Source organism: Squalius cephalus (genome assembly GCF_949319135.1).
Source record: "Squalius cephalus genome assembly, chromosome: 9".
Lineage (NCBI taxonomy): Eukaryota > Metazoa > Chordata > Actinopteri > Cypriniformes > Leuciscidae > Squalius > Squalius cephalus.
In genome coordinates this window covers 12,433,092-12,457,739 of record NC_137130.1, presented here as the reverse complement: position 1 = coordinate 12,457,739, position 24,648 = coordinate 12,433,092, and the positions used below count along the sequence as shown (strand labels likewise).

At 39.1% G+C, this 24,648-nt stretch overlaps 1 protein-coding gene across 3 annotated transcripts in view; it reads right to left on the bottom strand.

Moving 5' to 3' along the window:
- The window catches only part of LOC307164408 (neural cell adhesion molecule 2), a 209,434-nt gene that overhangs the window by 42,440 nt on the left and 142,346 nt on the right, over window positions 1-24,648 (bottom strand). For all 3 annotated transcript variants that reach the window (XM_079881230.1, XM_079881231.1, XM_079881232.1), the window contains exons 3-6: window positions 20,980-21,186; window positions 12,963-13,106; window positions 12,440-12,574; window positions 5,328-5,445 (exon numbers count right to left, since the gene is read on the bottom strand). In XM_079881230.1, coding sequence (XP_079737356.1) covers window positions 5,328-5,445; window positions 12,440-12,574; window positions 12,963-13,106; window positions 20,980-21,186 — 604 coding nt within the window. The remainder of the gene's footprint in view (window positions 1-5,327; window positions 5,446-12,439; window positions 12,575-12,962; window positions 13,107-20,979; window positions 21,187-24,648) is intronic.

Genomic DNA, 24,648 nt, shown 5'->3' with positions numbered 1-24,648 from the left:
TTAAATTTGAAAACCCCAAAAAGCAACGAAATTGTCAGACATCCATTAGTGCATGTTCACAGAGGAAAACAACTGAAATACAGCGCTGGTTGTTCTCTCAAACGATACTCGACGACAACGACTGAATCCAAAGACGTGGGCTTTGTACCCAAGTATTAAATTGTATGAAATAATCCCGAAAAAAAGCACAAACACCGCAGAGAAGGCAAGTTCAGCAGCTAACATTTGCTGAGGTGAAGTGACGGCTAGTAACAGCAGACAAACGGCTAGCATTGACATCAGCGGGAATCCACCTGTCACTCAAGTGGCCACACCCTTAAATTTAAATATTAATCAACTAAACGGATGAGTTATAAAAAAATTCACCCCCCTCACAGTTGTTATGAAGGGCAAAATTAGCTGTATAGACCAAAGCCACATTGAGATCCAGGCTGTAAACATGTTTTTTTCTGCTGTAAAGTTGGTAATTTTAACATGAGGGAGATACAGATTTGACTCACTTCTGCAGCCAGGCCAAGCGGCCAGTTAATGAATTGCAGTTTAACTCACTTCCGTGTTGGTTTCAAGAGAGAGACGGGGAGGTTGCCGCTTGGCGTGTACGTGTGCAGTGCCGTCAAGCAATTCGTTACATCGCGAGACCTGATATCACGCGATACTTCCTGACACCGACCCGCGTCCCAAAGTTGCAAGTGAGTTTTTTCCGCTCTCGGGCACCAGGGGGGTGCGAAACCACCACCATTCAACCCGAAATAAGTAATATAACCATTCCACTGACTCCGAAGCTGTTCAGTTAAGGTTAAAAAGTTACCTAGAGCACCTTTAACATCCAATAGTGTAAAGCGCGGCAGCAGCTTCAGGTTGGTAGTCCAAAGGCATTGTTGTTTATCTTTACTTCCGGGGTTTTTCCCACCGGAGCCTCACTTTCGATTTCAAAATGGCGGCTGCGTGAAATCAGCGCACCAGAGTTCCACTGGGGGCGATCGCCATGAGTGCAAAATGAATGGGAGTCAATGAGGCTAGACGGCTAAATTTGTCTCTTTCACCTGATTGCCGTAGAGAAATCTCAGGTTTGATTGTAGATTTTGCAAGTTCAACATGGATTTTAGGTTGAAAGTTGAATGATCGAGTACTTATGTCATTTTGATTTCTTACAGGTTGAGTTGTTGTTGCCCATAACACGCTAGCATTCTGTATACCGCCATTGACCTCCATTCATTCTACACTCGTCCTGTGAGCGCCCTCATATGGAATCAGAGTGGAACTGCAACCAGTTCAGAAGCCGGAAGTGTAGTGAGAGTGAAACTTCTCGCCATATTAGACATTCTCTGGTAAGAACCAAATACTGAGTCTGGAAATAAAGCAAAATACCTGAGAAAAATGAGAAATAGTCCGCAGATGCCATGTCTGTAATTTATATAAAAAAATCTAGCGTTAATTCGATCTCAAACAGTTTCATTAAAATAAGTTATTACTCCACCATGTGCGTGACGTCATAAACCAAGGTGGTTGAACGACCACTTTGCGACAATATAGTTTCGTGAAACAGTCGTAACTAGCTAGTTGATTTCTCCAACGATGCATCGTACTATGGTAGTGAAGCAGTGAGTTACTAGTTGTACGGGAAACGCACCCCAGTTTAGTTTTGTTCATGGACTTTGAGTGTGTTTTCATTTGTCACATGTTTCTTTGTTCAGCTTCCCGCTACTCATCCGTCTCCTTGGTTACCGTCATTGTTAGTTTCTCTGCCTGTTACCAGAGAATGTCTAATATGGTGAGAAGTTTCACTCTCAGTACACTTCCGGCTTCTGAACTAGTTGCAGTTCCTCTCTGATTCCATATGAGGGCGCTCACAGGACGAGTGCAGAATGAATGGAGGTCTATGGCGCTATACCAATAAAAATCCACTTTTCTCAGGATATAATTTTTTGTCTAGTAATTTGAATGTTGTAATCGAAAGGAGATGCAAATAAATTACAAATTGCTGGGTGTTAGATTTTTAAAGTGTCAATGACGTCATACACATGTACGACCAGAGATACTGCTTTACGGCAATCCTTCAGTCGTCACTCTGGTGCGTTCGCACTCTGCACTTTCTTTTCACTCGAGGCATCGACAACACAGCTGACACAGGTAAACACACGTGCTAGAAGAGTTTTTGTTTTGTTTGTTTCTGGTCCCGCTGCGGATGCCACGATGCCATCAAGCGGTATCTCTGGTCGTAATCAGTCCTTCACTGACCAATCAGCGTTTGTTAGCAGAATACTAGCGTGTTATGGGCAACAACAACTCAACCTGTAAGAAATCAAAAGGACATAAGTACTCGTTCATTCAACTTTCGACCTAAAACCCATGTTGAACTTGCAAAATCTACAATCAGATCTGAGATTTCTCAACGGCAATCGGGTGAAAGAGACAAATTTAGCCGTCTAGCCCCATTGACTCCCATTCATTTTGCACTAATGGCGATCGCCCCCAGTGGAACTCTGGTGGTACTACAACCAAAATTCGGTACAACAGGGCTTAATAGAGAGTGGGCAGGCTCTCCGTAGACGGGCTCTGCTGTTACCCATAGACTGTAAAAAAATATGGACGTAGTGTCCGTGACGTCACCCGTAGGTTCCTGAAGACCGTTTTTGAAGCCTAAAGTGGGCGTGGCCGACCGTCGCCATCTTGGTAGCGCGTCACTCCCGAATTTATTTATTTTTACAGTCAGACAATTAGCTGAGGTAACGTGACGGCTAACAAACAGCAGACAAACGGCTAATGATGACTAATGACCACTGCAGCGGGAATACACCTGTCACTCAAAAGTGGACACGCTTAATTATGCAGAACTTTAAGGCTTAATATAATGTAAACGGATGAGTTATAAAAAAATTCACCCCCCTCACAGTTGTCATGAAGGGAAAAATAAGCTATATAGACCAAAGCCACTTTTTGCACCAGGCTGTAAACGTGTTTTTTTCTGCTGTAAAGTTGGGTATTTTAACATGGGGGAGATACAGATTTGACTCACTTCTGCACCCAGCCTCAAGCGGCCAGTCGATGAATTGCCGTTGAATTCACTTCCGTGTTGGTTTCAAGAGAGAGACAGGGAGGTTGCCGCTTGCTGTTACCTGATTCTTGAGTGTTACTACTAATATAAATCGTTGCTTGGATTTCATCTTCTGAGTCTTCAGCCTGTTCCTGAGTAGGCTACACCACACCGTTACAATGTGTCTCTGGTTCATTTAACCCTTTTAAGCACTTTTTTCATTAATTTAGAAGTAATTTAAAGAGTCATGGTGTAACAAATATTCCTCATTCCTTTTATGCGTTTTGGCCGTTCATTTAAACAAAGTTTTGGGTGCCTGAAAACGCAAACTTTTGAAAGCGGGTTTCAAAGTGCAAGTTTTTGAAAACGGTCTCCTTGTAAACAACAAAAACACGAATCTCTGAAGATGATGACGTCATGCACATGCGTATTACGTGTTCAGTCTATAGTGTTTCATCGCCATCTAATGGCCTGTCAGCAGAATACAGTGTTTTTAGTAGTTTTCGCGGATCCGTGTGAATGGGGATCGTTTTGATAATCGTGTCATCTGTATGCGGAAAACTCAAAGGGAAAACTTTTCCGTTTTAAGCATATCATTGTCGTGTAAACGTACCCTTAGGGAGTATTAAGTATCATATTTTAATTTACACAAAATATATTTAAAATTACACAAAACTATTTAGACCTTTAACTCTACTGGAATACATTTATTTATAGCTTTTTCCCAGAATATACTTTACTATCTCCACAATCCTTTTTTTTTGGCACCATCACACATACACGCACAAAATTAAATGAAACTATCAGGTTTTAGCAAGCATAATGTAATTGGTGGTGGTTTTGTAATGTCCCAATGTATCAGTGAGTGGTTTGGTTAGGCTCATTCATTTAAGGTCAACGTGTGAGAATGCTCGGCAGGGATTGGTTTCATCACGTTCATTCTCATCTGAGCAGGAGGTAATTACAGTGATTGAGAGCCTGTAATCAACACATTGTGCTGCTGTCACTCAAAGCCCGCACATTAAGGATGGAATAAATGTGTCTGTTCTCTGTTATCACAGCTCTTTCTTGGCTGCCCTACCCCCGTTCCTGTTCCCCAATTTCTGCTTCCTCGGTGTGACACCTTAATTCATGAAAACTTTTGTTTTCTGAGAAGAAAAAAAAGTTTTTGGTTTGTGCAACATTTTAGTAATTTTTAATGAAAAAGAGAAGGCGAGGTTAAAGAGATAGTTCAAGCAAAAAAATAAAAACAAAAAAAAAGACAAAAAAAGAATTGTCATCAATTACTCACCCTCATGTCGTTCCAAACCTGTACGACTTTTGAACATCTTCGAAACACAAATGAAGATCTTTAAATAAAATCTGAAAAATTTCTGTCCCTCCATTGGCAGTCCACGACTACCCGTGTAGCTTCAAAAAGTTAATGAAGAGATTGTAAAACTAATCCATATGAATCAAACAGTTATTACAAATTTTCTTAAGAGACACGATCGCTTCATACGCATGATGAACAGATTGAATTTAGGCTTTTATTCACATATAAACATTGATCAGCAAACATAAACAGAAGCTCAACCGTACTTGCTTGACGTGCGAGAACAAACTTTCATTGGTTCTTGCGGAAGCTCAAACGTGCTGTGCATCACATGAGAATGAACTTCATTTGGTTCTCGCACATCAAGCAAGCATGCTTGAGCTTCTGTTTACTGATGTGTGGGTTTGATGAATGTTTATATGTGAATAAAAGCATAAATTCAATCTGTTCATCATCTCAAGCGATCGCATCTTCGGAAAATTTGGACTAAACCGCTGAATTCATATGGATTAGTTTTACGATCTCTTTATGAACTGTTTGAAGCGTCAAAGTGGTATTTGTGTAGCTGTCAAAAGAGGGACAGAAAGCTCTCAGATTTAATTTAAATATCTTCATTTGTGTTTTGAAGATGAACTAAAGTCTTACGGGTTTGGAAAGTCATGAAGGTGAGTAAATGAATACAACATTTTCATTTTTGGGAGAACTAACCCTTTAAACAATTATATAAAGTAATCGAAATGTTGTAGGGCTGTCAATCAATTATTTTAATATTATTTAAAAATAAAATACATTATATAGACTTAAATAATAATGTAAATAATAATTGAATAATATTCTAATAATTCTATATTACAATCATATTTAACTGCAAAAAGCCCCCCTATACAGATAATTCAAAAACACACCATTATTGTAGCAAACAAAAGCAAAAGTGACAAATATATTTTAGTTTATGGCGGCGATGCTGATAAGTAATACCTGTGCCAGGTAACATCCGGTTCAGGTGAGCCATATGCCCGGCAGGTGAAGGTCACAGACTCTCCATAGTCCGCAGTGGCATTGAAGGACTGCTGAGGTACAGAGACAACCGGTGGAACTGTTTGAAAGAGAAAAATATGATATGGTGTTTCTGTCTGTCACCAATGAATTATCCAAATACACAAACTTAACTTGTCATTTCAAATTTTTAAGTGTGAAATCTCTTGGTGGATTTAAGTGTCAAGTGTCAAATGTTTAAGTGTCAACAAATACTTATTCAAATGACATATTCATACACAAGCCATTAACATGTTCTCATGTTCACTTCCTGGGAAATAGCGGTTGACAGCATGTGGCAGTCATTGAGCTAAATTAATGCTTGAATGCTGTTTTCTTAAGAAGCAAGATGTAAATCGCTCCATACAATGTCCAGTCATGCTGAAAACAGCTGTTTTAGAGTGTATGACAACACTAATGCTGTTTTATCCTGTAATGTAGTGAGTTTTCATTTATATTCCAACACACACACAGGCACAGCGGTTGATAGAACTAACTCTATTCACTCACCTTCATCTCCAGCGCATACAGATCATCAACAACGTGATCACACTCAAAATGCCCCGTCACAAGCCAGAAACAGAATGAATAAATACATCAGCCACCCTCTGTCTCTGAATCAATATGTCCTGAGCAGTCTACTTAATTATATAGTAAAAGGTCAACTGAGAAAAACCTCGGGTCAAACAAGAGGTCAACCTGGATGACCTCAAACAAACTTCCACTGACAATCTCAGTTTTTCAGACTTTATATTCATGAGAAAAATCGACTTATCTTCGTAAAGTGACTGTTTACAGCTGAAAGTATGTGTGTGTCTATTAAAGCTCTATATGTGCACTCCAAGATCAGGCAGATATAGCAATTTTCATTGGCGGATTCTATTATTGGTATGTGCAATGATTTGAGTGAGAATTTTTATATTTCCATCTCTGCAGAGAACTGGAAGGTGATAAAGTAATTTCAGACTGAACCTAACCCAATTTTGACTCATTCAGAAATTACTCTGCCTTGCCCTTCAGAATGAGGTAATTCACCTGAGAAGGAACGGCGTTCAAATAGTTTCAATAATAGGCAGCAATGTTCTTCTGCAAACTTCCAACACCGTTTTTTAAATACAGCATTTTTGTTCCCTTTTCCAATTTTCTGGTTTAGGGAATGGATGGACCCATCGTGTCTGGAAAAAGGCATAATTTTGAGTTGTGACTGGTTTCAAGACATAACACAATTTAATGGAGTGTGCGCCGGGGTAAAAAGATTAGATTAAATGGATGTTTTATTCATGGTCACTTTCAGCCTGACTTGGCAGTATATTAACACATCGCTCTCATCCTCTATTAGAAATCATATACGCACACACTATTTGCTTTTCCCCTGGCACATTATGGGTCATTCATTAGGTAAACCCAAACTGCTGACAGCCAAGTTCAAATTAATGCCACAATTGTTTTGCCATTTGCTATTTGTCTTCAGTCCATCCATGGCACACATACTCCCGCAAGGGCACTTTGAAGAAGAATGAGCATGTTTTTGTTGATGAGATGACAGCCGTGGAGGTCCTGATGGGAATCATCATCATTACGGATAGGGTTCAATCTCAAACCTCTATTCAAACCATTCAAAACCAACTATTCAAACTCAGCATGCTTTGACCACTCTCCAGGGTTAAATAGACAGTCCTACAATTGAGCTGCTGGTAATGAGGGTGTCTGTGTGAGTGGGCAGCTCAAAGATCACACAGGGCACTGCAGACTTGTCGGTTTCTATCTTTTCTCTGACTTTGATTGTGCTTTCCCCCCCATTATCACAGCAATAGTTAACTTATCATACTGTTTCACACTTGACATTCTGTCTTCGGCAAAACACTAAAACCAGAATAAAAGTAGCATAAAATTTACCCATTTGACTTGTGCACTATTACAAGTCTAAAATCACACAATAGCTTTATTCGAGAAAGAAACAAAATAGAACATTGCTATTTTTCTCTTATTGATTTATGAATGTGTCAAAGAGAGCAAGGGTGGAAGTCAAGATTGATTCATTCACGAATCAAAAATGATTTGTGGAAGTTCAACTGTCACAAGCTTATCAAATGACTAACAACTTTAAAGGTGCAGTAAGAGATTTCTGAGAAATGCTGTTGAAAGTGGATCAGACTGAGCACAACAACACACTTGTAGCCAATCAGCAGTAGGGGGCGTGTCCACTCATGATGGGGGAGGAGAGAGAGCAAGAAGAGGGAGATTTGAAGAAAGACTGTGAGAAGAGAGATGGCTGAGAGACAAAAGAGAAAAAGTCTGATGAATATCAATGGAAAAAATAAGGGTTATGACCAGGCAGGAGCTTTAGGACCTGCATCAACATTAGAAAAGCTATCCAGCCCAGGAGAGACCTAAGCAGAAAGGCCTGAAAATGGATGCCTAAGTTGTGTTGTTTCTGCTCCATACTGTAAGGGTTGCTCTGTAATGGAGGCACGAAGACGATGAGGAAGGTAAATACGAAGAAGATAATTTATTAAACCGTTAGGATAGGTACAGATAACTTAATACATTCAAGACCAGACAACGAATGACAGGACAAGCAGGAACTTAAATACACAGATGATGACTAGACAATGACAGACAGCTGTGTAGATAATGATGATCGCTGGCAGTTAGAGTAATGGTAGAGGAGGTGCAGGTGTGGGTCAAGGAGGATGCTGGGAACTGTAGTGCGGACAGAGACTAACAGAAGACAGTGACAGAAACAGTGATGGTGACGATGACAGCGACGTTGAAGATGATGAAGGCAGTGACGGTGAAGGTGATCGTGACATGTGAGTAACATTGGTTTTGCTATGTTTTCACAGAAGATAGGCTGTTGATGTAATGTTAACTATAGTAACAGGACAGTTTTGAGTGTCATTGTTGGTGTTTGGTGTTTTAAGCCCCCAACGGCGCCTTCCAGGCAGCGAGGGGATGGGTAGGTTTAAGGTTGAGGGTAGGGTTAGCTGCCTCTAAGGAGCCATTGGGGGCTTAAAACACCATCGAGCATCATTGTTTGTCTGGAGCTGGTGAATAACAATGAACTCTTGCTCTTTTGTGTACTGTTTGATCATCCTTGTTGTTCATTTGTCATCATTTCTTTATTTTCTGCAAAGCATTATTTTGCTTTGCTTCAGCTATAAAGTGACATCCCCACATTGCGTGTTCATGCATTTTGGGGGCAGAGCAATGAAGGGAGGTTTGAGTTGATTTAAAATATCAAAAGTGTTTCTCAGAAATCTTGAAGTTGAATCTTGAATTTGGTCAGTTGCTCACACAAAGTATGACTTCAGAACACTTTCACACAAGTTGTATGGACTATTTTCTTGCCTTTTGTGAGGTTAAAACATTCAGTCCCCATTCATTGTAACTGTTTGAAAAAAGTGACACGCACAGTCTTCAGAATTTATAATTTTTGTGTGTGTGTTACATGAAAGAAAGTCAGTCATGGGTTTGAAATGCCTTAAGGGTGAGTAAATGAGTGAAGAATTTTAATTTCTCAGTGAAATACCCCTTTAAATTTGCACACACACTGTGGAACTCTGGTAAGAGTCAGAGGAAACAGAGGCATACACACACAGACACACACACAGACACACACACACACACACACACAGACACACACACACACACACACACACACACACACACACACACACACACACACACACACACACACACACACACACACACACACACACACACACACACACACACACACACACACACACACACACACACACACACACACACACACACACACACACACAGCACTGGGCTATCATGCACTGAAATGGTTTCAACAAGATTATCATTGAATTTCTTGCCAATCGATGCCTATTTTCCAAAGGCAGTAATCTAATTTAACCTATTCCCAGATACGCATGCCCAACTGAAACAGCTCTGCTAATGTGAGACACAATTGGGCATTAAGACATCAAATCAAGCCAGCAAACCATCTGATACAGACTGAATTGACCTTTAGTATCAACAACTACATGCTTTCAAAGACTAATAATCCAGTTATAAATAAAATGACTAAAGCAGTTCTTTTGAAGGACAGTAAGAACACTTATGAGTCAGAAATGACAAAAAATCTTAGCCTATAGGAAAGAAAACCACTGTGATCTCTTTAATATCTTAATTGTTCCTCTGAGACGATAGAGAGCAACTGCTTCTTAAGCGTCCTGCTTCTTAATTTTTCTCATTGGAATAGAAAACAATAATCTCACCAATGGATAATTTATAGTTTTAGATGAGATCTCAACAATGTTTCAAATTGTGTATAGATTGACCAAGAAACATCTAATTAAAGCTCTCTGATAATTTTCAAATTATTTGTGCTACACTACAGTTCAAAGTTTTAGCATCAGTAAAATTTATTTTAAAATAAATTAATACTTTTATTCAGTAAGGACACATTAAATTGACCAGTGAGACAATTTTGTTTTGTTGTAACATTATTTATGTCTTTACTATTTGAAATTAAGAAAAATCCTGAAAAAACATGCATCATAGTTTCCACAAAAATATTAAGCAATACACCACTGAAAAGAAGATAAAGCAACTATTCTGAGCTATGAAAAGCCATGAAAGAGCAAAAATTTATATAATGTCCCTGATATATCTACAGTGGGGGAAATAATTATTTGATCCCCTACTGATTTTGTAAGTTTACAAACTCACAAAGAAATGAAGGGTCTATAATACAGAAAAAAACAAACAAACAAATTATATAAAGGTTATAAACTGATTAGCATTTGATCGCATGAAATAAGTATTTGATCCCCTTCCAACCAGCAAGAATTCTGCCTCTCACAGACTGGTTATGTGCCCATGTGTAACACAGATTAGCCCTGTCACTTTAAGAAAGTACTCCTAATATCAGCTAGTTATGTGAATAAAATAAACCTGTCCACAGAATCTGTATCTTCCATTCCAACCTCTCCACCACCATGGGCAATACCAAAGAGCTGTCAAACGTCAGAGACCAGATTGTAGACCTGCACAAGGCTGGAATAGACTACAAGACCATCAGCAAGAAGCTTGGTGAGAAGGAGACAACTGTTGGTGCCATTATTCAGAAATGGAAGAAATAGAAAATAACCACCAATCACCCTCGGTCTGGAGCTCCATGCAAGATCTCACCTCATGGGGTAAGGATGATCATGAGAAAGGTGAAGGATCAGCCCAGAACTACATGGGAGGAGCTTGTGAATGATCTCAAGGCAGTTGGGACAACAGTCACCAAGCAAACCATTGGTAACACACTACGCCGCAATGGATTGAAATCCTGCAGCGCCCGCAAGGTCCCCCTGCTCAAGAAGGCACATGTACAGGCCCGTCTGAAGTTTGCCAATGAACATCTAATGATTCAGAGAAGGCTTGGGAGAAAGTGCTATGATCAGTTGAGACCAAAATTGAGCTCTTTGACATCAACTCAACTCGCTGTGTTTGGAGGGAGAGAAATGCTGACTATGACACCAAGAACACCATCCCTACAGTCAAGCACGCAGGTGGAAACATTATGCTTTTGGGCTGTTTTGAGGGGACAGGGCCAATGGACGGGGTCATGTACTGTCAAATCTTGGACGAGAACCTCCTTCCTTCAGCCAGAACTCTGAAGATGGGTCGTGGATGGGTCTTCCAGCATGACAATGACCCAAAACATACCGCCAGGGCAACAAAGGAGTGGCTCAAGAAGAAGCACATTAAGGTAATGGAGTGGCCTAGCCAGTCTCCAGACCTTAATCCTACTGAAAATCTGTGGAGGGAGCCGAAATTTTGAGTTGCCAAGCGACAGCCAAGAAACCTTAAGGCTTTATAGAGTATCTGTAAAGAGGAGTGGACCAAAACCCCTTTCTGAGATGTGTGCAAACCTAGTGACCAACTACAAGAAACGTCTTACCTCTGTGCTTGCCTACTAAGGCATGTTTGCTTGGGGATCAAATACTTATTTCACGCACTGAAATGGAAATCAATTTACAACCTTTATATAATGTGTTTGTTTTTCTGGATTTTTTGGTTGATATTCTGTCTCTATCCGTTATAAATAAACCTACCATAAAAATTATAGACCCTTAATTTCTTTATAAGCGGGCGAACTTACAAAATCAGCAGGGGATCAAATAATTATTTCCCCCACTGTATGTACACCAATTATAGTGAAAATTATCCATGTGACAACTTCAAATAAAAGTGTGATTTCCAACACCAATAACAACCGCAAACACGATATTAAAAATCAAGTCACTTGTTTATGCAAACTAATTGAATGAAAACTCCTGCTTAGGAAATCCTCTCTACTTCTTGAACAGTCATTTTCATTCCATTTTTATTCATATCTATATTAACAAACACACATCATGAAGGGTCCAAAGGACAGCTAAGCTCTCTGCAGCTTTACTCACACATTAAAGCCACAGGATATTACAGAGATGCTGTTTAGTATGGCCTGGGCATTTCAAAGTCATCTCAAAGTGTCCAACAACACGCGTCCAGCAAATGCGTCTAACTTCGAAAAGATCAAAACGTCTCCTAGAGGACAAAGACATATTAATTTTGTATTCCCTATCTAACACTTATCTGACCAGGGGCTTCTGAACAGCCCCGCAGAGTGGCATTTATTTTATGTCGGCCTCTGATATGTGTTGTCATGTCGGCAGGATTATCGGTCATGCCTCATTGAGCACCATGATTGGATCAGCAAGGAAAATTTCAGAAGTAAACTAAACAGACACCCGTTCATGTTAGCTTTCATTGGATTATACAAGGACATGCAGACAGGGTGATGTCACTGTGCCGTTTCCTTCCTATCAGAGCGAACAGGGCTAATGTCATTGAGATAACAGGATACGCACGGCTTTCGTCTGAAAGATAGGGCTGGAATGACTTTATGTTTAAAGGAATAGTTCACCTAAAAATTGTGATTATTAATATAATGTAATAATTAAACTGACAGATCTCAAAAAAAGACTACTGGATCCTACGGCTTCTTACATCCCTGTGTGCTGAACATATCTTCCCAAACTCACCATTAACCACCAGGATGATGTCCCGGAAGTCAATCTCTCCCCTGGCCTCGACTCTGGCCTCGCAGCGATACACTCCTTCATCTGCTTTAGTTACTCTCTGGACTTGCAGATTGTTGTTTTGTAAGAGTTGAAATTCTGGAGAACAAAATATTTGATGGTGTTAATGACAGGCTAATTTTGCCTTCAAAGGAGCTATTGCTGGGAGAAATGACATTTACATAAAACACAGATTTTTTTTAAAAACGAATATGCTTGTTAACACTTGTCAACACTGAGTCGTGAAAGGGAATAACATTTTAAAAGTCTTACAGTGAAAGTAGGCCTTAAATCCTTACCAATGACAATACTTTTGGTATTTATTTATTCCTTTTTTCTTTCTTTTTCTCTTTCTGAAATTATATCCAGAGCAGCATGAACTCTCCATTAACTTTCAACAATTCAAGTGTTCACAGACAATTATATCTATATTCAAGCAATTATCTTACAACAATATAGTTGTTAGCCGGTATGACAGATTACTTACTCTCAGTATCTTCAATGATCTCCACGTTGTTGTAAAACCAGGAGACCACAGGCACGGGGGAGCTGGTGACATCACAGACCACTTCAGCCACATCGCCCTGTCGAAACTCCTGAGGAGACCTCACGTCTCTGAACGTCAGCTTCTCTGTGGAGCAGGAAGGAGAAAGGTTACATTTTTGGTTTTATTTTCCTCAAAATTTTCCTTGTCAAGATGCATGGGCAGCAGCGCAAAGTTGATTCTGTGCTAATTCTATTATTTCTGAAAGATCATGTGACACTGAAGACTGAAGTAATGGCCGCTGAAAATTCAGCTTTGCCATCACAGGAATAAATTCGATTTTAAAATATATTAATTTAAAATTGCAATAATATTTCACAGTATTACTGTTTTTACTGTATTTTTGATCAGCCTTGGAAAGATTAAAGGGTGCTGAAGGACATCTGGGAAAATGCTAACTTTAGCCTGATAGCACTAAAGGCGTACGTTCCATCCTCCCTGCAAATCACCGTCCAAAGCCACGCATGCTGAAAGCATGAACGCGCACAGCCATCATGTGTCATTCACCGGTGAGAAAGTTTAGTACAGTTAGTAACACTACAATACCAAGCGTAAATAAATTATTAAAAAAAGAATGTAAAAAAAAACAACCAAAAACAGAATTAGATGCAGCAAGTTTTCGGTTTGTTTAGCTAGCATAACTTATCAGTGTGTAATCGTATTTCTTGCATGACAGGGTATTCACAATGAGAGTCTGCTTGGCTCCAATGAAGATATATTGATCGTAGATCCTTTGCCAGTACCACTTGTTGTCGGTAACATTTCAATGCTACATGAAGGCCAGCTAGTAGCCTCCTTATTAGAGTGCCTGACTCTCATGCAGGAGACCCGGGTTCGAGGCCCGCACAGAGTGGGGTGATTAGGACACGGGTGGAGGGGTTACATTGGTGCCGTGACCCGGAGGGGGCTGAGTGTAACGGAGGCCAGCTAGTAAAGGCTGTGCGAGTAAACCTCACTCCTCTGATCTCAATCGGCGCTCTAGCGACAGACGCTAGCGGCTGCAGTCTTTAGCCTCTTTGTTAGAGCACCTGACTCTCACGCCGGAGACCCGGGTTCGAGGGGCGAGTAGGACCCAGGTGGAGGGGTTACACATGCGTCACTGTTGTTTCCTGAAGGAACTGTGCTTGGTTTTATCCATTGCCATGTGATGTGCTCAAAATGACAATAAAGTTGACTTTGATCATTTGATAAGACAGCATTTTCAGGTTTAGAACACATCTGTATCTGTCTGAGCCATAGCTAAGTTGTTAGTGCACATGCTCTGATATGGTGTCATAGTGCTTATGTAGAAGATGCAAATTCTATTCTACCTTGTGTACCATTTCCTCCTCTCTATACTGTGCAACTCTTTAATGAAATATAAAACACACAAACAAACCTGTCCAATTAAGCTGGATACTGCTAATTGTTCAGGATGGGGTTGTATGTTGGCTGGAAGTTGCACAGATTTGTACACTTGAATACTTAGTACACTTTGATAACAGTTGAAACCCTAGCTGTATGTAGATGAAAGAAACAACATGAGGGCTTTGGAATCCTAGTTCAGACCCCCAGTGAGAAAACCAAAGAAAAATCAACGAAAAACAAGGGACGTGTCAACATCTATGTCTGCTTGTCATAAATCAGGTATGCTTCTACAGTATAGTCTCTGATTATTCACAATTCACAGCCACATTCTGACACATTCTGTTTGTGTGGGAAGCTGGTGTAAACAGCTGCTCCAGCGCAGTATAAGGAAATGTGTCTTCAGAGGGCTGAGAGATGCTGCACACCCTCATCAGCGCAGCAGCTCTGCGTAACGATCTGTGAGTCATGTCTGTTTACACACGGCTCCCACTGCTCCAAATACAACTTCTAATGGAACAGGCAAATGCCAAGCCTGGTACAAAGTCAGCCACAGAGAAGCACGCTTGTGAAATATCTCCTGAAAGTTTTGCAACATCCATTAATTATACACACTGAGGATTAAAATATCATTCCTGTACATTAAAAAAAAGAAATAGAATTTCTGGTGAACATTTCATGTAGACTTGTTTTACCCCTGTGTTTCAAGCCTTTGAAGCTGGTCCCTTTAAAGAGAAAGATTTCCTCACCCTTGCACCTTTTTCTTTTTTTTCCATTTTGTCTGTGCTTGGGATCTCTCGCTTTCATACTTGTTCTTTATTACCTCTTCCCCATTAATTTTGAGAGTTTAACAAAGGAATTACAATGTATTTCCATAAGCAGAGTTCTCTCAAAAATGTCTAATTCTGTCATTATTTTCTCACACTCTCATTGTTTTAAACCTGACTTTTTTTGTTCTGTGCAACATGTACAGTAAGAATAAATGTTGGACTATGAGCAGGTTGCTCTTTTCTATCCAATTACAATGAATGGGAAATAATGAAAATCTATGAAAATATTCCTTATGATTCTTGCATTATATTATCGAGTCTTTAGAAGTGTATGAGAGCTTTGTGTGATGAACAAAATTAAATTGTAAATTGTTTTTCAAACATTATTTTGTCTACTGTCTTATTGGACATTAATTGCATTGGTATAAAGTTGAATTTAAGTTTCACAATTTGAGCCTGATTAATCTTGACATTGTCATCCTTGAAAATGGCCTAAATGAAATACACACTCCATCAAGAAGAACTGTTGCCAAACATATAACATGCTAGAAACATATTAATCACTACAATAATGATCCAATCATAGACTCATAAGCATTTGCATATTTAAATCCAAACAGCAACTTTTTATTTTTGGGCCGGGCAGTGTACATGACCTCGTCCCCAAAGCTAAACATAATCATTTAAAATATGTATATAATAAAAAAAAATTACAATGCTGTTAATATGTCAATACTGTATGTTTTTGTGTCTATCCGAATGTAAGTAAATGTACGTTTTAACACGGCTCCCACTGCTCCAAATACAACTTCTAATGGAACAGGCAAATGCCAAGCCTGGTACAAAGTCAGCCACAGAGAAGCACGCTTGTGAAATATCTCCTGAAAGTTTTGCAACATCCATTAATTATACACACTGAGGATTAAAATATCATTCCTGTACATTAAAAAAAAGAAATAGAATTTCTGGTGAAAATTTCATGTAGACTTGTTTTACCCCTGTGTTTCAAGCCTTTGAAGCTGGTCCCTTTAAAGAGAAAGATTTCCTCACCCTTGCACCTTTTTCTTTTTTTTTTTTTCCATTTTGTCTGTGCTTGGGATCTCTCGCTTTCATACTCGTTCTTTATTACCTCTTCCCAATTAATTTCGAGAGTTTAACAAATGAATTACGATGTATTTCCAAAAGCAGAGTTCTCTCAAAAATGTCTAATTCTGTCATTATTTTCTCACACTCACATTGTTTTAAACCTGACTTTTTTGTTATATTGCGAAAACACTTGAAAGAGCTGTTTTCAACCAAGTAACATCCTTCTTGTCTCTAAACAACCAGCTGGATGTCAACCAATCTGGCTTCAAGAAAGGGCATTCAACTGAGACTGCATTACTGTCGGTCACAGAAGCCCTACGTATCGCAAAAGCTGCTTCCAAATCTTCAGTCCTCATTCTCCTGGATCTGTCTGCTGCCTTCGACACTGTGAATCATCAGATCCTTCTGTCCAGCCTCTCATCACTGGGCATCACAGGAACTTCACTCCACTGGTTTGAGTCCTATCTCACAGGTAGGTCCTTCAGGGTCGCATGGAGAGGCGAGGTATCCAGAGCACATCAACTGACCACAGGGGTTCCTCAGGGTTCAGTTCTTGATCCCCTCCTCTTCTCCATCTACACCACGTCACTGGGACACATCATACAGGCACACGGTCTCTCCTACCACTGCTATGCTGATGACACACAGCTCTTCCTCTCATTTCAACCAGATGATCCCACAGTAGCTGCACGGGTCTCAAGCTGTCTGGCGGATATCTCGACATGGATGAAGGAACATCACCTGCAGCTCAACCTGGCAAAGACTGAGCTTCTCGTCCTCCCTGCCAATCCATCTCTACAACACGACTTCACTGTCCAGCTAGAAAGAATCTTCATCAATCACCCGATCAAGGTTGGTCAGAAATCTTGGAGTAACGTTTGATAACCAGCTGACCTTCACAGATCACATTTCAAAGACAGCTCGATCATGCAGGTTTGCACTGCACAACATCAGGAAGATCAGGCCTTTCCTTACTGAGCATGCAACACAACTTCTCGTCCAGGCCCTGGTCATTTCTGATTATTGCAATGCTCTTCTGGCTGGACTTCTATCATGTGCAACCAAACCTCTACAGATGATCCAGAACGCTGCAGCTCATCTTGTCTTCAACGAGCCCAAGAGGGCCCATGTCACTCCTCTGTTCATCTCTCTGCCTGCACTGGCTACCTCTCGCTGCTCGTATCAAGTTCAAGGCATTGACGCTTGCTTACAGATCTATCACAGGCTCAGCTCCCTCCTACTTTCACTCACTCCTACGAGTCTACATCCCTACCAGAAACCTACGATCGGTCAAAGAGCGACGTCTCGTGGTTCCATCACAGAAAGCCACAAAATCACTTTCCAGAACATTCTCATTCACAGTTCCCTGCTGGTGGAACGCTCTCCCCACCCTCATCCGGAACGCAGAATCCCTGACAACATTCAAAAGACAGCTGAAAACCCATCTCTTCCGTGAGCACTTAACCGCATAAAAAAACAAACAAACAAAAAAAACCCCTTCCCTTTCCCTTTAAAACCTCACTTATCGGGCTTATGCTACTCTGAATAATGCCCGAACTTCGTATTTTGAGCACTTCTTGCGTTGTTTTTGCCTCTTCATGATGACTCGGTTAATTTAGTCCTAATTTGTAAGTCGCTTTGGATAAAAGCGTCTGCTAAATGACTAAATGCAAATGTAAAATGTAAATGTACGTGTGGTAGAAAAAATACATAAATAATACTCATGAGATCAAGTTGTTAAAACACATCAGGTTACGGTTAGGGGAAAGAATATACAGTTTGTACAGTATAAAAATCATTATGTCTATGGAAAATCCTCATAAAACATGGAAACCCAACATGTGTGTGTGTACACATATGTGCTTAATATATTTGTAAACATTTAAGGAACACTTTATATGAATGCAACTAATTTCCAATATGGTTTAAAGCACCTAACTAATGACATTTTCTGATCTTATGCGTCTTAATCTAAAGTGAGAACTATTAACACCCAACAACCATTAACTACTACTTTACTACTGGTTTAAAATACTGTATATCACTTACATGGTTAATAAGTTGTTAACAAAGCATAAAACATTATTTAACTATTTTTATGAGCTAATTAAACAATAATAATTTTGTTAATTACAGTGACAGTGAATGAATAACTCACTATTTATAAAACCTATTAATATGTAGAGGCTACACGCTACAGTATATAACTATGAATTAACTATAAAATAGTAGTTTGCAAATGATTTATAAATACTTCATTACTGTATACTTATTATAAAGTGCTACTGATATTTGTCCTGGAAAACAAGACATACTAGGAAATCACTTTTTGTAGTAAACTCACTGGCTCTCAGGTTAAAGAAATAGTTCACTTCAAAATTAAAATTCTGTCACCATTTAATTACCCTCAAGTTGTTTCAAACCTGTACAAAGTTTTTTTTTGTCTGGTTACAGACATTCTTCGAAATATCTTCCCTTGTGTTCAGCAGAAGAAAGAAATTCATACAGGTTTGAAACAATTTGAGGTTGAGTAAATGACAGAATTTTCATTTTGAAGTGAACTATTTCTTTAAGAGCTCAGCTCACTGGAGAAGAAAATTAGCAGTTTTTCACATAAAGCTATAGACTTCACAAGTCTTGAAATATAGTACACAATTCATAGTTATGATACTTTTTTGGCACTTTTGCATCTTTGTTATTAACTTGAAAGCTATTCATCATTTATTGTCATTGAATAAAAAATACAACAACTAGAACATTCTATAATATTTCTCCTGTTTGTTCCACAGTAGAAAGTAAGTCGTGAACTACTGCTTTAAATGCACCACTGCAAGGAGCATTCGATTTGGTTGTGACCACAACACAACTATTCTCTCTTTCTTATAGTGAAGTCCTCCCCCTATCCCTGTCGCTTTTCCCCTATTACTGATGCCGGTTTTCTCCCTGTCGTGTGGCGGCAGCTGTCTTGTTGTTGGGGGAATTACATTTAGCTTTACATCAACAGATTTGTCAAACATCTTCGGATGGAACACGTCCATTTTCCCTGCATTGTGAGGCTCTCTCTTTGAAAGCTTTTGGATGTCCTATTCAGAGGAAAATCAAAACAGCTATTTCAATGGCAGCTTTTCCAATGGTGGAAGGTTTTTTTGTGCTAACACACATAATGTCCTTTGCTATGTAATGGATTCCTAAATAGTTGTGCCAAGATGTTGTTCCATTGTAATCTGCATCAATATACAATACTCTTGAATTGCTTTTATAGCCGGGACATGTAACAGCATGCTTCCTTTTAATACGCTGAATAAATCTCAATGTAAATGTATGATCATTCGAGGTACAAGTTTGCATCAAATCTAATCTCCAAAGAGAACAAATGAGGACAGATGGAGGGTAACTGAATGTTTTTTCTTCTTGAGATGCATAAAAAAAATTATATTGAAATTGGAATGATGTGTCATTGGAGACAAAACAAGGAAACACACAAGTGTGCCGATGCCATTTCAACACATAGGCCTACATCCAAAGAAAACAGGTGATTTGAAATGCAAACCTCACTGTCACAACTTTACTTGCCCACATGAAAACCATTTGCTTATTTTCTCTGCTGATTTGTAAAATAGAGCAAAAAAAAAAAAAAAATTATCTGGGCATCTGGTTTCTCAGCACAGATGTGAGTCTATGGTCTCTGACACTGATGGGACGTTGAAAGGGACAGCATCCCCACTGCTGAGAGACCACAGGCGTGCCATGAAGCCTCGTATCCCCTGGGTGGATTCTGTGTGCCGAGTGCCATGAACAGGTGGGAGAAAAAGCTGCTTGTTTTTCATACTGAAGAGTGTTGAATCACAGGCGATTTAGAATCTAAATTCTCAAAATTCTCTAATTGGTTCTGTCTCCAAACACCAGCAATACAGTAAACACTTTAGCATTAATATTAAACGATTTGTTGTTCTATGGCTAACTGAGCTGCGGTGCTCATTCAGGCAATGCAAGTTCAGTTCTGGCTCATGACATTTGCTGATCCTCATTCCTCAGTATAGTACCAAAAATACAGTTCAAAGGTTTGGGGTCAGTAAGATTTTTTTTTATGTTTTTGAAATAAGACTCTTATGTGCAACAAGGCTGCATTTATTTGATCAAAAATACAGTAACTGCTTAATATTGTGAAATATTGTTACAATTCAAATATAACTGTTTTCTACTTAAATATATTTTCAAATGTAATTTATTCCTGTGGTGGCAAAGCTGAATTTTCTGCAGAAAAACTGAAAACAGTTAAATATTAACAGCTTAATTATTTTGTGGAAACGGCAACAGCATTTATTTGATATCAAAATCCATTTGTAACATTATAAATGAATTTACTGTCACGTCACATCAATTTAATGCATACTTGCGAAATAAAATAAAAATGTATTTAATAAAAAATACCGTACTGACTTTACTAATATATATATATATATATATATATATATATATATATATATATATATATATATACTGTAGCTAACACACATAATGTCAATCTTACAATCTTTTCAGTGTATATACAATACTTTACACCTAAAAATAGAGGAATTCATTATTCAAAGGGCATTTTGTGTTGCTACATTATGGGATATGTTTGGTATTTTACCCCAAGTCCCCGTTAATATCTTATCCTATTTCAAACGCATCTACATACAGTATGCAAAGTTATAAAACCATGATGGCAATACAAAGTGTGTATGAGCAGATTTATTTGTGTGTTTGCTACTTACGGTAGATCTCCAGCACCACAGTGGCCTCCTCTGTATGTCCCTGTACATCGCTGGCCTGGCACCGATAGATTCCAGCGTCTTCTATTTTGGCATTGTAGAGGGTGAGTCTGGAACGGATACCTTCATTGTGCAGCGCCACCCGCTGAGACGGGACCATCCGCTCCCCCTGTGGGTTATACCAGTCCAGATTCACAGGCTCCCCGATCACTACAAACACACACACGGTTATGGTCATAGTGGGGTACAGAATATAATGTAAATGACTACTTGACAATATTGCACAGGATTTGATAAAGCATATGGCTGCATAATATTGGAAAAAACTGACATTGCAATATTTAGGGTTTTTTTTTCCTGCGATATTTATTGCTATATGAAAAGATACAGCAATTTTCAATTATTAATTTTAGAGTGAGTAGGGTGATTTTGGGAGTGCATCTGCATAAAAAAAAAACAAAAAAAAACAAACAGATAGCCTATGTGACTTACTCATATTTCAAAATCCTTGTAGGGCTGAATGATTTTTGAAAAAATACTAAGTGAGAGTTCAAACAGGGTTTGCTTTTTCCAAGAGCCAACTCTTTCAGTAACCAAAACAAAAATATCTTTCCATGTAAGTTTTCATAGGACAAATGTTTTTGACCAATTCAATATGACTGTAAAATAAAAATAATAATAATAACTATTATTAAATAAAAAAAACAAAATAAGAAACATTTTTAATAATACTACTGTACTATAGTAAAAATAACTTTATTTTACCGTAAACTTACAATACTAATATTTATGTCTTAATCTCATTTTCAAACAGTAAAACCATCAAGCTTTCATTCTGACGGGTATAAAATGAATAAAAATATGCACTGCCGTTTGCACTGTGTTCATTCACGCCCATGCAGAAACCTCTTCACTCTGAAAACAATAGCGCATATATTTGACAATCACACAAAGCCATATCGCGATATTGATTTTATTTTTGATATACCATGCTGCCCAAATACAGTATGTTCATTCCCAAAGGGAAACAACTGGACACGTTTCACTGCCATTCCATTTGGTTCTGCTAGTGGTGCAGAACTTCCCCTTTAAGGATATCTCTTAAGCCTCTGGTAGTGGCATACACTCTCTCTTTGTCTCTCAAACACACACACACACTGCGATAAACAAAACTCGTCATGCGCTTTGCCCTGCAGAGACTGGCTGGCCGGACCCACATTTGGTACCAAGGTGCTTGGCGCTGTAAATCCTGCTTTGCTGGAAGGTCATAAAAAGCATCAGCATGGTGCAGCACTTCTCCGTTCAAAGCATCAATCAACTGCACAACAGGGGCCTTCGGCTGCACAACGGGGGAGCGTGAGACTGTGGCTCCAGGCAGACAGGCAGGCCGAGGATGCAACCGGCCCTGTGATGCAGCTCTGCCAGGGGAGAGACGCTGAGAGCGGGCAGGGGGTTATCAGCGAAGGAGCAGAGGATGATCTGCGGGACGTGAGGGGTTCAAGGAGAGGGCATGGCAGTATAATCTCAGTCCACTCAGCAGACGCTGGACCATGGAGGAGTTGCTGAAGGGGTAAGGATGAGATGTTAGGGGTTGAAGGGCTCAGGGACAAAGCTTAGCGCACTTTGCTGGTCACATTCAATTTTCTTCGCTTGTGAATGAAGTTTAGTTTTAATAATTAGGTGTAGTGGTTAAAGACGTAGGCTGGCAGCCAAAAGGTTGAAGGTTCAAGCTTTGCAAGGGGGGGGGGGGATTCATGAGATATTAACACTGTGCCCTTGAGCAAGACACTTAACCTACTTGTTCCCGGTGAAAGAGTACTGTTAGTCACTCTTAGGACCGCATGATTTTGCATAAAACATAAAAAATAATTTGACTTTTTTGTTAACAGAAAAGTGTGGGTGTTCATAGGGTATTCTCTTTACAAGACTCTTTGTCTTTGTTAAAAAAATTATGCCACATTGCCACTGTGACTTTTTTCTTGCAATCGCAAGTTTACATCTCACAATTCTGACTTTTTTTCCTTCAAAATTCCAAGATATAAACTCGCAACTGCAAGTCATAAAGTCAAAATGCGTGATATAAAGGGCATTTTTCTTGCAATTGTGAGTTTATATCAGAATTGCGAGATGCTTCCATACTATCATGAGCTGCACTTTTATAAACGAACACAGTGCTGAGCTTCACTCAAAAATGGTAGGGCATATATTTCATTAAATCGCAGCCTTTGTGATATGACTATTGCATTAAGCCATTTGACAATATCAATTTTATTTCTTTATGTCGTGGAGCTCTGTCACTGTACATAAAATAATCCACTAAATGAACATATACTGAGCCTATGATCCATTTTAGACATCAAAGACACTGTATACTGTGACCTGTTTATGTTTTCTATTTCAGTATGCACTGAACATGTCTAGCTCTTTGCTAAAAATAGTCTTTTAATCATTCCTCAACAGTTATCCACCATCATGTGCAACATTCGCTTTTCTGGAGCAAATTATTTCCATAACATGCAGCACAGAAATTAAAGCCAAAAAAAGAAATTTATAAATACATCAAAGCAATATCCCTGCATATCCCAAAGCTGTTTTGGAAGGCAAGCATGCTGGTTTGTCTCAGCTAGTTGACCTGAAGGTCCAGAGGGCATGTGTGCACCCTCCATAATATCTCCAGACACATACCAGGTGTGCTAATCACTCGCAATCTGGACGGAGTCCAGCAGGGGTCAGCATGCATCACCCTGTCAGGTAGTGCCTGGAGCTCACGCAGCAAAGCCCTGCAACCTGACTACAGTAGCTCAGCCATGTGGAAAAGAAAAACAACACCCAGCTTCACCACAAAACATAATCTACCCCTGTGCACATGGATATCCATACTCATGTCCAAGCACAACCTTGCCTGCAGTCTGCAAGAAGAGACAGGCTTAGGATCTGCGGTATACAGGCAGAAACTGACTGGTCTTGAATGATAAGTAACTTTCAGCAAGGGAATTGTGCTGATTTTTAGTAAACTACAAACTTTTTTTAAAGGCAAGGGCCCCCAAACATGACATTGCTTTTTGGAGCTTCAAAAACTTGGGCACTATTCAGTGCTATTACATAGCTGGGAAAAGCCAGGATATTATTTTATATAACTCTGATTGTGTTCGGCTGAAAGAAGAACGTCATATATACACGCCTAGGATGGCTTGAAGAAGGGTGAGTAAATTATGTAATAATAAAAATTTTGGGGTGAACTATTCCATTAAAATAAATGTTTTATAGTCTAATATATTTTGAAATGTAATTTATTTCTGTGATGGCAATGCTGAATTTTCAGCAGTCTTCAATGTCAATCATTCTAATATGCTGATTCCGTGAGCACGGAAAAAAAAATATTATGTTGAAAACCGTTGAGTGTTTAATTTTTTTTTTAGAAATAGAAAAATAATTTGATGTATAGAAAGTTCCAAAGAACATTTAATTGATTTTAAATATAAATCTTTTGTAAAAATATAAATCTTTTTAAAATCAATTTAATAGAAACTTACTTAATAAAAGTATTAATATAAAAAAAAAGAATAAAAAAAAAAAAAAACTGACTGACCTTGAAGTTTTAAACAGCAGTGTGTGAGTGTGCGAGTGTGCGTGTGTAATATATTTAGCTTTTTACTATTACAAACTATGCCT